At 38.5% G+C, this 13,362-nt stretch overlaps 1 protein-coding gene across 4 annotated transcripts in view; it reads right to left on the bottom strand.

Moving 5' to 3' along the window:
• Positions 1 to 4,913: 4,913 nt before the first annotated feature.
• RASGRF2 (Ras protein specific guanine nucleotide releasing factor 2) overlaps positions 4,914 to 13,362 on the bottom strand; it is a 124,021-nt gene continuing 115,572 nt past the window's right edge. For all 4 annotated transcript variants that reach the window (XM_052700508.1, XM_052700510.1, XM_052700511.1 and 1 more), the window contains exons 24-27: positions 12,720 to 12,799; positions 11,034 to 11,151; positions 10,179 to 10,247; positions 4,914 to 9,580 (exon numbers count right to left, since the gene is read on the bottom strand). In XM_052700508.1, coding sequence (XP_052556468.1) covers positions 9,488 to 9,580; positions 10,179 to 10,247; positions 11,034 to 11,151; positions 12,720 to 12,799 — 360 coding nt within the window. In that variant the 3' untranslated portion in view covers positions 4,914 to 9,487. The remainder of the gene's footprint in view (positions 9,581 to 10,178; positions 10,248 to 11,033; positions 11,152 to 12,719; positions 12,800 to 13,362) is intronic.

Here is a 13,362-nt window from a genome sequence, read left to right as displayed (position 1 = left end):
CAAGATAGCAGGCAGTTTTTTTTCAATCTTTTTCTTCCACTACACTCATTGTTGGTTCTTGTAAGGCAGACGTGTCCAGAAATGTGAAATTTGAAGGTGTTGGTGTAAGAGAAGCACTAAAACTCCAGTTTGGAGTTATTGCAAAGTAGTGAAGAAATAAGAACATGAAAGAAGGAATATACAATTTCATTGGCCTAGTTACTTTCTCATTGGAGCTAAGCATTTTTCAAGGCTGGCAGAGAAACATAAGGGCCAATACTGAGCAGCTTTCAAAAAAATCCAACACTTTATTTGTTCCCATTGTATGCTTAATACTTCTTGAATTATGCAAGGTGATTTCCTAAAATCAAATCTCAGATTTTTGAAGCTATATAAAACGTAGGCACTGCGTCCCAAAAATATCGTAAGGTATTTTGTCAATGAGAACAATGCGTTCTCACCATAATCATAACCAACCCCCCTCTTTACCACACCTGCTTTCTATCAAACCAGCACAGTGTTTCTGGTTTTGATAGAAAACAACAACAACAAAAACCCAATGGAGTTTCTCCTGTGGTAACATGAGCACAGAAATATGAGCATAACAAATCCACCTCAGCGCGGGAACTGGCAAAGAAAACAGCGAGTGACTCTTCCTGCCATGCTCAGCAAGAGTGCCTTGCTGGTTGCATCACTTCTGCTCTGGCAATGGGCCCCATCTGCGTGCAGCACGAAGTTCTGTGTGCTGATGCATCTATGCTGACTGCAACCACTGTCTGCAACACAGTCTGAAGCTCAGACCTCATTTTAAGTGTTTGACTGAAGACAGCCTTTTCTCACAAAGATCTCCTCCTCAAAGTAGTTGGCACCATGAATGTAAGCACCTTTGTAACACACTCAGATGTCTAAGCCATTTGTTAGAGCCTGGCAGGACAGAAGATGAAAACAAAACTCAGGCTGCTAACAAACATCACAAGCAGCTGGCAGAGTTAGCAGGTTCCCTTGCCGTTTCTGAAGTTTCACTCAGTACTTGAGAAATAGCTCAGTCCCTTGAGCTGTTTTCTGAGGAACTCAGCTACAGAAACAATTGGAATGCTAAGAACCATCCATAAATAATGCTCTCAATTCATCTCTATCTAATCTCAGTATTTATCTGAAACCTCTCATTTAAGATGCTGTCTTGGTTTCTGTGCTTGTGCTGGTGAGTTAGTAGTAGGTGGGTGTTAATTCTATTGCTATTCATTTTAATGCTACCTGTCCCTGTGCAGAGAGTTCAGCCGAAATTTAGATGTAATCTGTGCCCCATTTAAGTTTTTTTTTGTGTGTGTGGAAGCTGTTGAGCAGAGAATCTACCCATACAGATGACAAAAAGGTAATTTTGTTTTATGGGAAGGCATTCCTGATTAGCACATTTGTTTGAAAGAAAATTTCTTTAAAGTCAGATTTTCACACTTGTGGGAAATAGAGTTATCAAAGCAACTATGACAGAAATTGTAAGTCTAGCTGTAGTTGCTTATTACAGGTGCTGAGTAAGGAATTATAGGATGCTAAATTTGTGGTGAAGAGCTTGCAAGGACACCTGTCATTATTAGCTCTCCTACTGCTGGAATCAGAGTGCTGGCATCACGCAGCTGCAAAGAGCCACTCCTCACACCATCGTCAAAAGCTAAAAGTCAGCTTGCCCTAGTGCAATGAAAATCACTGGTTTTCAGCTTCAGTGGGTCTTTAATTCTTCAGATTCTTAAGGCAGTCATATGCCAACACAGTGAAGCATGCCTTCTTGGGAAGAAATATTCTTGTGTACCAAATGATTACCAGAGATCTTATTTAGATTGTGGAAGTTCATTATGCAAATTGCATATGCAAATTACTGAGATCTCAGACAGAAAAGCATTCTGTTTTGAGCTGACAAAAAACAAACAAAAAACCAGTTATATCTCATTGAAGTTGATTGCCATTTAAGCAAGTACTTGGCGCTAAGCAGGGGCAAAAATTTTCCACTGACCAGGTGCTCAAGTAGGCACAGAGTAGTCCTCCTACAGCTGTGGCTGCTCAGCTTACTTTTAAGTGCTAATACATGTCTGCTAAATAAAAAGTTGAGCTGGATCCAGCCAACCATTTAAAAATAACCCCAGTTATTTTAAGTTATTAAAGTTGCTCTCGACAGGACATCCACCACATTCTATACGAAAGGTTCTCTATAATTAGCAAAGTGCTTTTTGGTCTAAGAGAGGAGAAAGGACTTTTCTAGAAACGAGCCTGACCCTACGGGAAAGTAGGAATATTCATAATCCTTACAAGAGAATCATGGGGCCTTCGTGACTGTCTAAAAATTGATCGTGCTATTTTCTGCCAGAGCGCACTGCAGAGCTCCACAAGGCATGTTTTTGGACCCGAGCAGGAAGACTGAAGGTAGAAATAGTCTAGTGTAGATTCATGTGTGAAAGGGGCGGCCATTTAATTTCAGACGATTTCAGCCCTTTGAAAATTGCTCTTAAACAATATTTTTGTGGAGATTTTGTCTCACTTAAAAAAAAGTTGTATTACACTGAAATGTTTTTTAAAATTTTTATTTTTTCCCCCTCTCTCAAGAGAACAGGTTGAGAACAAATGTAGCTGCTCTGCAAGAGGGAATCCTGATATTGCATTCTCTCATCCCCATCCCGGAGAATGATACTTAACTCTCTTTCTCCTGTCACTCCTGCATGGCCAGCTGGTGACAGTGATGGAAACCATTTATTTCATTTCACAAGACACCTTAACTAAGGATTTGAGTCTGTAATATTCAAAGGGAGATTCTTATTCTCCTCATAAAACAATACAGCAAAATGCTGCATTTACTTTAAAATGATTAATTATGCCAATTACCAATAAAGAAATGGAAAAATTAATCAATTCTGAGATTGTGAGGGAATTCTACAGAGAAGCGCAGCCAACATATTCAAATATGTTAAAGTCTGGGCACCTTTATCTTTCCACCATATTGATTCAATACTTTTCATTATGGCAATTCCAGCAGGCGTAGTGAGGGAAGAAGTGTCCTCTTTTCAACTGCATGGCCAATCAGAAATGAAACTTTCACAACAAGAATAAATAAAATATTTAGATTTATAAGAGCATGAAAAAGACAGTTAGGACTTTGTGAATTCTTTTTGTCTGGAACAGTTATTAGTTTTCACTTATGCGAAACACACTCAGGACCTAGAAAGGTAAAATCAAACTGGTTCCCAATCTGAATAAGTGAGTAGCTTCCAGGAAGGGCAGTGAGAGACAGTATGTCTTTAGTAACAGCATTGCTGCCTAGTTTCCAACATGCAGCCATGTGCACAGCTTGTGTGCAACTATGGCAGACCAGTGCCTGGTCTGAAGCTTACACAGAGGAGTTGCTTCCAGTGGGAAAACAAATTTAAAATAGCTTCTGCTAGAACACTTAGCAAGGCAAGTATGCAGGCTTGGCTCAGGCAGACAGAAACTGAAACGAACATCATGGCTTGTTTCAGTGCTCATTGAGATTTCAAGCTCTTCCCGAATTTTATTTCTTCAAGAATACACAAATTCTGGATCAGAATATTCAAACTCAGCTCTCAAGGTAAGCTCAGTCTTCATGATTCTTGTTCGTTACCTTTCCTCAATCAATACCAAACTCAGGTTTTTCTTTTCAGAGCTGACATTTCAAATGGCATCTGACAGCTTTCCTCTCTTTCTTCATTCTCAAGATTAAAAAGGCAGTATGCTGTCGGATTCTCTGACTATTACACTGAGTCTACCACTTTGGAGAATATTTAGTGGTTGCTTTCCTGTGACATACTAAGAAGTGGAATACTGCAATCTCATTCACAGATCTGTGATTATGGCAGTAAGAGAAAAATATAAAACCAGCCAACTTGTCAAAATAAGCTTAATGAAACAGTTAAAATTGAAGGGAAAACAACTTGAAATGAAAATGATCTTGCAAAAGCCAGGATATTTTAAAAGAGCTGCTTGTCAGGTTAAGTTTTTTTTCTTGAATGAAAACATCTGACATCTTCAAGAGTAAGCTGCCCTTTCAGGTCAGTTCCAGTCCTCACGTAAAACAATGAGAATATAAAAAGATTGCAAAAAAAGTGATTGCAGGGTTACAGAACACCAAATGGATTCTGATTTGAATACACCACTTTGTGCCCTATTTATGTGTTTAAATTACTTTATTTCTTGAAACAGATTTAATAGGTATCTTTTCATCCAATTTAATTCAACAAAGGAAAACAAACCTTACTTCCAAACCTAGAATGTTTTCTCTTAACGTGTATTGAGTATGTGGCTATATGACCTTTAAGTCCAGAGCAGTACAGGAGCCAAGAAAAGGCTTAGGATATTTAGTCAAAAGGTCAACAACACAGCAACAAGAGGAAGATGTTAGGGACAATGCTATTTTCTATTTAAATAACTAATTGTTTCTTGTTTCAAAAAACATTCTATTGAACTAGGAAGTCTGAAATGCTATTTAAACTCTAGCACCTTCTAATTATCTGCAGGAGTACAAACAGAATGGAGGTGTAGAAGTACACAGGTTTTCCTCAGCTGAAGGAGAATGAGCTGTGCAGCTGGTCCTGTTTAATCTGCTCCAGATCTAATTTAGTCACTTTGCCCCTACACATCACAATGGATCAGCGTGTCTGAAATTGGTTTCATTCTTTGCTCCAAGTTAAAAATCAGCTTTCATCCCCATTGTGCCCACAGCATTTGCAATGCAACATAAACAAAGAAAGAATAAAATGGAGAAGGTCAAATTCAAAGTCGAACACCCAGATTTTTCTCTGACTTTCTCCTTATTAATGGGCTGACCCTTCTCATCTTCTGTTTGCCTGAAAGACCCAGAATTCAGACGTGGTGTGTTTAAGTTCCCACTTTTCACCACCAGGGGTAAAAAAAAAACAGAAGCCAGTAAGTACTCCTCAAACTCAGGAAAAAAAAAAGTTTAATCAGCACACAGGCACAACACCCTGCCTGATATGCCTTACTAACAATACAAAGCAATAACCTCCAGTAAAAGATAAGTTACAATACATGCAAAAACATCTGGATGTGCACCAAGCAGTTAGATATAGGTACATCTGTCAAATAAACATACATCTATTCACCTAGAGAACAGAAATTCAGAGACAATTGCAAAAGTAAAGGTACCACAAAACCACCGTAAGTAAGCAGAATATTAGACATAAAGCAAACTACAGAGACTTTTGACCTTTGGAGGCAAAAACTGTTAACAGGCAATAGCTGAGAGCCAGATCCCCAAAAACTTAGTTAAGAAAAGCTCTCAGTGAAGCCTAACGTAATGTCAGAATGAGGTCTGAAGGATTTTGCCCTTAATGAAAAGCAATTATGACTGGGTAAAAATATCTCTATTAGCGAGAATTTTAAATTATATATCTAAGCTTAATGTTGTTGCTAAGAGTGAAAGGAATAAAGACTGAATTTCCATACAAATAAAACAATGTTTTAAAAATCCCTTAAAATAAATAATAGTAATTAAGGAAAACTGGGGATAATGAACATGTCCCGAAATCAAAATCAACATGACTAAATTTAATAAATACTTTTAAATAAGAAGTTTCTTTTTACCCTACAGAATAACAACCAGCAGCAAGAACTAGGAAAGCGGAAAGAGGGCAGAGATTTCTTTCTTGCTTTTAGACAGTTATCAGTCCTGGCTGAATCTGTCGCTCCTAAGCAGCATGTTTGCTTGTTACAGGACTAGCAGAAAGAAAGGGACAGGACACAATCACTGCAACTGTAAATTCAACAGATTCACTTTGCTTCCACATGATGACGGATCACGGCCTCCATCCACTGGCTGGTATGAAGCGCCATGAACAACACTGGAGAGCTGAGTGGGGAAGGGGAGTGAGCAGGCAGGGAGTGAAGGCTGGGGTGAAGGCATTTCTAGGCCCCACCGTTGTGAGACATGTCTGTCACACACAGGGGCAGTGCCTGTGCTCCTGCCCAGGTTCCCAGCTGACTGCAGGCTGACTCTGGGATGCTACTTGTGCAGTAAAAGTTACTGCAGAACTCTCCTGGACTTTGCTGGCAGATGTGCCCACTGAGAAAAGTGGGTGAAATATGCTATCCCCTTTGCAGCTAGCCAGCCCATACACCCTGAGGCATTTTTGTCCAGAGAGCAATGAAGAGAGCAACCCCCCGCAATGAAAGAACTGCTGTTGCGTCTCACTGGTGCAGCAGCACTGAGGAGCTAACAAAGGCAAGTAGAGAGGTACTTCAGCCCTTCTCTTTCTCACAAATCCTAAATCGTATGGGCTTTTTCAGCTCCATTTGCAAAAATGAGTAAGTCCGCACTGCTTGCACGGCATAAAAGTACAGTGGACGAGATCCTAAAAGACAGCAAGGTCTGAATGCCAAAATCCTCACTTGGAAACATCCTCCCTGAAACACCAGTGGCAAACAGGGGGTATCTGACGAATAGGATTTGCATCTCAATACACTACATTATACGTCTGTGGTGGAGCGGCAGAGAGAAACTGGTAGTAAGGAACTGCACAACTGCACACCTGTGCAGTACAGAGAGACAGATCACTGCACTAGCTGGTTAGGTGGGTGTACTGAGCAAAGCTTCACATAAAGCAGGTTGCCTACTAACTACAGCCATAGCTCAAGCGCTGCAGCAGTACTGTAGCAGAGGCACTCAGGCTGCTTACATTTGAAATGCAAATACTACCTGAGTGAGGGGCAAAATGCATCACTCTGCACTTACTGCATAGGACTTCTTCACAACAGCTTTTTCCAGCTCAGATTTGGGATTGCAAATACTGGCTAGGATTATGGATGTCAAAATATTTGATCAATTCTTTGAGCAGCCACCTCTTCTGTTTTAATGAACACATTGAATCCACATCCAAAACCATTGTTAAATTGTTTATCATTGAATCAAACACTGCTCTGACCATAATATTTACCAAATTACTCCAGTGATGCCAGTCTAAATCCTGCCACAGACCAAGGGGTAAATTTTGGCATGTAAGTAGTACATCCCTTTCCAGAGGGGCTGAACAACCACACTGTGGTTGACTTGACTTAAAGATACCAGATGCTTAGCACCATCAAAATAAACATCTTTAATCCTTCATCTTCCTAGCCTATGTCCATGTTTAACACTGGAGCACTAGCACAGCACCACCTCTATGTACAGCAAGCATTAAAACATATTCAGTGTTCTCAAAGTCTGAAGAACCAATACATGTACCAAAAGTACAGAACAACAAACTGAACAAAATAAGACAAAGAACTATACCCTGTAACCCTAAAAACATCGAGGAAATTTGGTATAGAGGGATACAGGAAGATAAAGCAGCAGTTCACAGCAAACAACAAGAGATGCCAAGCCACGCTGACAGCTGTTACATATTTTCCATGTTAACAGAGAAACAACAAAACCAAATTAAGAAATCATATTTTTTTGACCACTTTCCCCCCACTTCTTTTTGACCTTGAAATCTTTAACAAAAATAACAGATAGTATCTGTTTTTGTACAGAGAATAAACAAAAAGCTGGTTTTGTTGTCCAAACAATACATGCTTTTCATTCTACCATGCACTGGGATGTGACCAGCTTTTTTGTCAGCAATTAATGAAAAGAATAAGCACAGTTTTGATAATTAAAAGCTTCTATAAATAATATCTTCCACGTTCATTTCTACAGCAATCATCAGAAATACTTCAGATGTTTCTGGAATTTCCTTTTTTGTCGCTGTCTGCTTTTCTAATTGAGGAACTTCCCAGTATTACATGCAGTTATTTACAAAGAGGTGGTCCTTGAGATGAAGACCCTTTACTAATTTTACAGTTGCTAAGGTACATTTATAAATGCTTGCATTTACACTTGTGTAGAATGAATGAATTTACTGTGCGGTTCTCGGCTGGACCAACAATATAATTAAAGTGCAATTAAAGACAAAGCACACAAGCCAGGCAGATCCATTTTTCATTGCAATCATTCAGAAGCATCATGACTGTAGTGAGAACTGTCAGATCAAATAGGCCTAGGTCACAATCCATTTTAAACATTTATCTCCCTGAGAGGATTTAAGGGAGGTATACAGTGATATAGCCCTATTTCTTCAACTGGCTGAACATCATTGGAAAAGGACACTTTTCCAGCCAAGTTATTCAACAATGCTAATACCAGCACTTTGTATTTTGATGTACTTTACAGCATGCATTTGAGCTCACTTGCCATGCAGCTACAACAGGCCACTTATGATCAGAAAATTTTAGGAAGTAGCAACTATCTGTAGAAATGACATCTGTCTACCTGGTACATATCACAAAAGCACAGGCTTTAAAAACAGTTACCATCTGTTAAATTTCCTTGAAACATGTGCCCCTACACAAATGACAATCACTACTTCAAATAAAAATGTGTAGTACGTGTTTGCTCCATTCCAAGTTTGCCGCTGATATGAATGATTTTAGAGCAGAGTCAGCACTCAGTGACTGAACAAAAACCAGACATTTCCAAGCAAAACAGCCATCCAACTTCTAATAGTCACTACTTATTGACAGACCATGTATATTCTTCTCTCCACAGTGTGTCCAGAAAGTGCTCTGTTGCCTGACTTGCCGCAGAAATTGCAGAAGGTGCAGAAAAAATAAAGTGCCTTTTCAGGACTGCATTGCAACACGACTAACCATCCCCGTTCACTGCAGGTCCAGATCTCTCGAGTCTCAGGTATAGCTCCTAACCTTGTACTTCCCAGCTGAAGCCTGCAAGGTTGGCAACTGTGTACAACTATTCAGCTAGTTTATTTACTTTCCATGCTGAAAATATTCTCATAGAATATTAATGAAAAAATATTTACAATTTATTTATATGTAAAATCAGTTACCTTAGAAAAGGCTGATAAGACATTTATAGGAAACAAAGGTAACATTCTATAAAGGATATCATTAAACAAACATTTAGAACAACTGTGGATAGGGAGAGAGATACTAGATGCTACTTAGAGTCACTCCAGGCTAGGAGATGACTGTTAAATTCCTGTTTTTTTTCAATTAATTTAAAGTCACAGGAGGACACCAGTACCATTACTTCCTCAGTGACTGCACTGTCAGCCATCAACACAGACCACATCAGAGCCATCTCATTTTGCTCATCTGCCTCATGTAACTGGGTATATTACCACTGTTTAAATTTGTCAACATTAAGATAGCTAGAATGAGTTATCTTTCACAGGAAAGCCTCTTATTTTCCACTAAATGCACACATCTTACTGTGAAACACTGTCTTTGCAAAATAGCAATCACTTAATGCAGAGATGAAAGCATCTTTGTCTTCCATGTCCAACAGCAAATTTTTGTTGCCTGAGAGGGAAATGCTGTGAGGTTCAGTATCTCTTACTGGAAAAGAGAGCTTGCATTCTTCTCACTATTTCCCTTGCTGTCTTTAGGACCGGGCATGCATAATTTTGTTCATTGTATTAAAGCATTCTGTAGACTTTGAGACAAAGCTGGATCTTCAGGCAGGGAGTCTGGGTTCAAGCTTTAGGGAAAGCTCATACAAAGTATCTTCATCTATGATGAGTGTCTTGTCAAGTAAGTAGTGAGTGACCTGAAATGCAGAAAACATAGCTGAACTCAGAGAAACACAACATCTCATTGTAATGGTGTAAAGCTGTACCACCAGTGCTCTATGAATCAAGTACAATGTCTCAGGACTAAATCCTTAGCCAGGTTACCAAGGCTCATGGCGATTTTCTGGTGTCTTTTCTCTGGAGACACAGGTTGACTTTGGACAACTTTTCATAGGTCCCATAAATGACAAGAGGAAAAGAACTTTAGGATGGACACAGCATCAGTGGATGCTTGTGCCATTTCTTATCCTTTAATCCCAGTATTCTGGGATTCTGTGGGGAATTAGGTTCTAACCAGGCATTAAGATCACACGTCTCTTTGAACCCATTCCCCTGTACTCCAAAACTATGTTGGCTGTAATCACAAGGGAGCTCTCACAGGATGGTGAAAAACTTGCCTCTACAAACAGTGCTAAGGAAGCAAGAGATCACAAACCCACAGTATTTGTCCATATTTGTCTGTCCTCTCCTGTTTGTGGCAGCAGAAAATATTCATTTTGGCTTACAACAACAGCAGTGTCTTACAGCCGATTTCTACCACTGCTTTAGTTTCACTGTTAGGTAACAGTGCCTTACCTTCTGCTGATGTTCTATGCGGTAGGAGGTCTGCTGGAATTGTCGTATTTCCCTGATAATGTGTGAGATCTTTCAAAAGAATACATAAATCTAGTGAGTACAACTTCATTTTGACTTCAGTTAGGCACATAATGTTTTTGTTTTTGTTTTCGAAATTTTTTAACTACCTGGGGAACAAGAAAAAAAGTGCAGAGAAAATCTCCTAATGGTTTCCAAGGATTTAGCTTCCCTAAATTTACCATTTATTGTAAAGTCAGTCTCAAGTGATCCACCTTCTCTCCCCTCTGTGTATACTGGTAACTGTACACTGATTACCTCCTTTATCTTTGCCTCGAGTTACCGCTACAGACTGTAGTCATTACATGAACATTAAGTTGAGATTAACAGAGAAGTTTCCATGCTTCTCTCCAAGGAGCTTTATAAAATAACAGTTGGAGAGAATCAACATCATAATGCTTTTTTAAACAGATCCTAGCTAACTTGGAAAAAAAACTATGAGCACTATTTTCTGATGAAACACTTTGATCTTCTCATTTAATTATGTTGCTCCTTTTGCTGCTCCTTCACAGGCTTAAGGCAATTGCTTTTCTGTCTCCAACTTCTCAGTGAACAAACAGGAGACAAACTGACACCATACAAATCCTCAGTTTACCAGAAGGTGGTGATAGAAGACTGGGACGATTGCTTTCAAATAGCTATCTACCATGCACAATGCAAATATACTTTTAAGTCCTACGTTCAAAGCAGATGTAATTAAATCAATAATTAGCTCACAATTAAGCATCTGTTGGGAAAGCATGTAAAGAAATTTAAAAAAGCATCTGTTGGGAAAGCATGTAAAGAAATTAAAATTACCATTCTCATTTTGGAAAAATTAACGAGGCCTTCCTCAGTGAAATTTGGTGTTCCTTCCTCAATAAATGCTAGATCTGTCAAGTACATTCCAAGGTATGGAACAGCAGGTGGGTTACAACTGTGAAAAAAAAAAGATCAGTATATTTGCATTTTAATAAATTTATAAACTATTACTTTTATAACTTATGCAATCTCTTTATTACCTGAAGAACTTTTATACAGTGGATCACATTTGTCTCTAAAACTAACTTCACTTCAGTTATTCTCACTCCATGTGTGAAAAACTGAATGGACTGCATCAAGCATCTAATTTAAACTAAACCCAGGAAGCCTTTTAGCCTTATGATGGAGCAAGAGGAAGGGCTGGTGTACTCTGGAATCAGAAAACACCTTCAAGCATTTCTCAGTCCCAGCTGACAGGAGATACCAGAAACAGATTGCACAAATAAGCTTAAAGTGCACAGAGATGTGGTTCTGAGTGGATGGTGTTCTTATGGATCAGTACTAAGATTTCTAGGGCCACCAAAGATCCATATGCATGTGTGTGCATGCACCTGTGGAGACATACATAAAGCTTTGTGTATGTGTAAATACATTGCATTTTTTCAGTTTTTTTTTTTAAGCCTGATCAACAGTGAATGCAGGAAAACAAAAGACAGGAAGGATGATCTGGAAAACTAGGATAGCAGCTCTAGAAAACTGGGAGTAGCTTTTCTTCGTGGTGGCAGAAAAATGGAATAGAGTGAATGCTGCTTCCAGGGTGCAACAATCACTACTCCACAGTTGCTGATTCTTATCGCAGAAGAAATAGCAGCAAACCTGGTTTTCTGAAGCATGAGAAAAAAGGACCATGGATGTACTGTTGAAGGCAAACTGCTGTCTTCGCTTAGCTAAGCTCTTAATTATGATTATTTTTTGTATTATAAGGATGATTATTTTGCACAGGCAAGCATTACACTGACTGAAAGGTGTTCAGCTTAACGGGAGCTACACTTAATGTATATATTTTTATCATTTCTAATTATTCTAATAGTTCAATTCTTTGCTTGACTCATGACCATTTAAAGTAGTTCTAATATTCCGTTCTGGAAAGCCTACTGTTAAATAAAGAACTTGTAAAAATATAGGTTTTATAAATTCAGGAACTACTGTACAAATATACAGGCTGTTTTCCAGAGCAGCAGACTAAAAGGGATGGAAGGATATAGGAGAGGAAATATCGATCTTCTGTGCACTGTGTTCCTCTGAGCATCAGCTACAGGCCACTCAGTGATAAGATGAAGGGGTAAAGGGTCTTTGATCTGACTAAAGCTTATTCATCAGCCCTAAACTATCTGGAGCAATAAAATTTTCAATCTTGTTTCTGAATAAGAATATTTATTTATAAACCTGGTTTTACACTTACTAAAAAAGTTTATAAGTAAAACTCTGCACAGAATAACAGTTGAATTTGTTTCAGTAATTCTCTGCAGACATCATATTTATCTATCGGAGTGCTTGACTGTAGGATATTGAGCAAAAAGAAAATATCAAAATAGAAAAAAAAAAGAATGTAGAAGATTTTTAGATAGAAGTGTAACCCAATATTTGATTAATTTTAAAAACTTAATCAAAGCCATTTAATCTGTAACATACACTATCCACTGTTTGTAACATAACATAATTGTGTTGTATAGGTAAGCATACTTTTTGAGTGTTTCTCTAAGATTTTTAAATCTTCCTTCAGATGACACAGTCTTCTGAAGCTTGTCCATGAGTGCTTTTGCCTAGAAGGAGAACACATTATAAACATTATTGCCATTGCATGCAGAAGACTGGTATCAGACTTTTTTAAGAAGATGTAATTCACTTAGCATCTTCACCACAATTTCAGAAGTAACAATACAGGTACTACAAATCTAGCTTCACTGTTGTCCTAATGCTTTTCTGCAACAGGAGGTTAGGCATCCTTAAAGATTTTCTTTTCAGTGATGCACAGAATATAGATCTATACCGATAGTTTTAACCTGCAAATTCAGAAAACAACCACGTTCGTTACATTAATGAGCAGCATCTCAATTTACTGTGTATACAACAATATTAGAGGCATGATTTTACATGTTGCTGAGGCTCCACAGCTGGGTTCACTGAACCTAGGGACAGTAAAAGATGTACTACTGTCTTACAGCCTGCACCAAACTGGTTTTGCATCAAGTTTCTGATAAAAGCTGAATGTATATTTGAAAAGTCATTATTGCCTTACAAGACTGATTTTTCATTGGACATCACCACAGCTTGGTTACTCCACAAATGAAAATACATTTTGTTTTCATTATTTATTTATGGTACA

The sequence above is a fragment of the Tympanuchus pallidicinctus genome, unplaced genomic scaffold (genome assembly GCF_026119805.1).
Source record: "Tympanuchus pallidicinctus isolate F22 unplaced genomic scaffold, pur_lepc_1.0 scaffold4, whole genome shotgun sequence".
In the NCBI taxonomy this organism is placed as follows: Eukaryota; Metazoa; Chordata; class Aves; order Galliformes; family Phasianidae; genus Tympanuchus; species Tympanuchus pallidicinctus.
The sequence above is the reverse complement of the archived record's forward strand: the minus strand, read 5'-3'. Positions and strand labels throughout refer to the sequence as shown.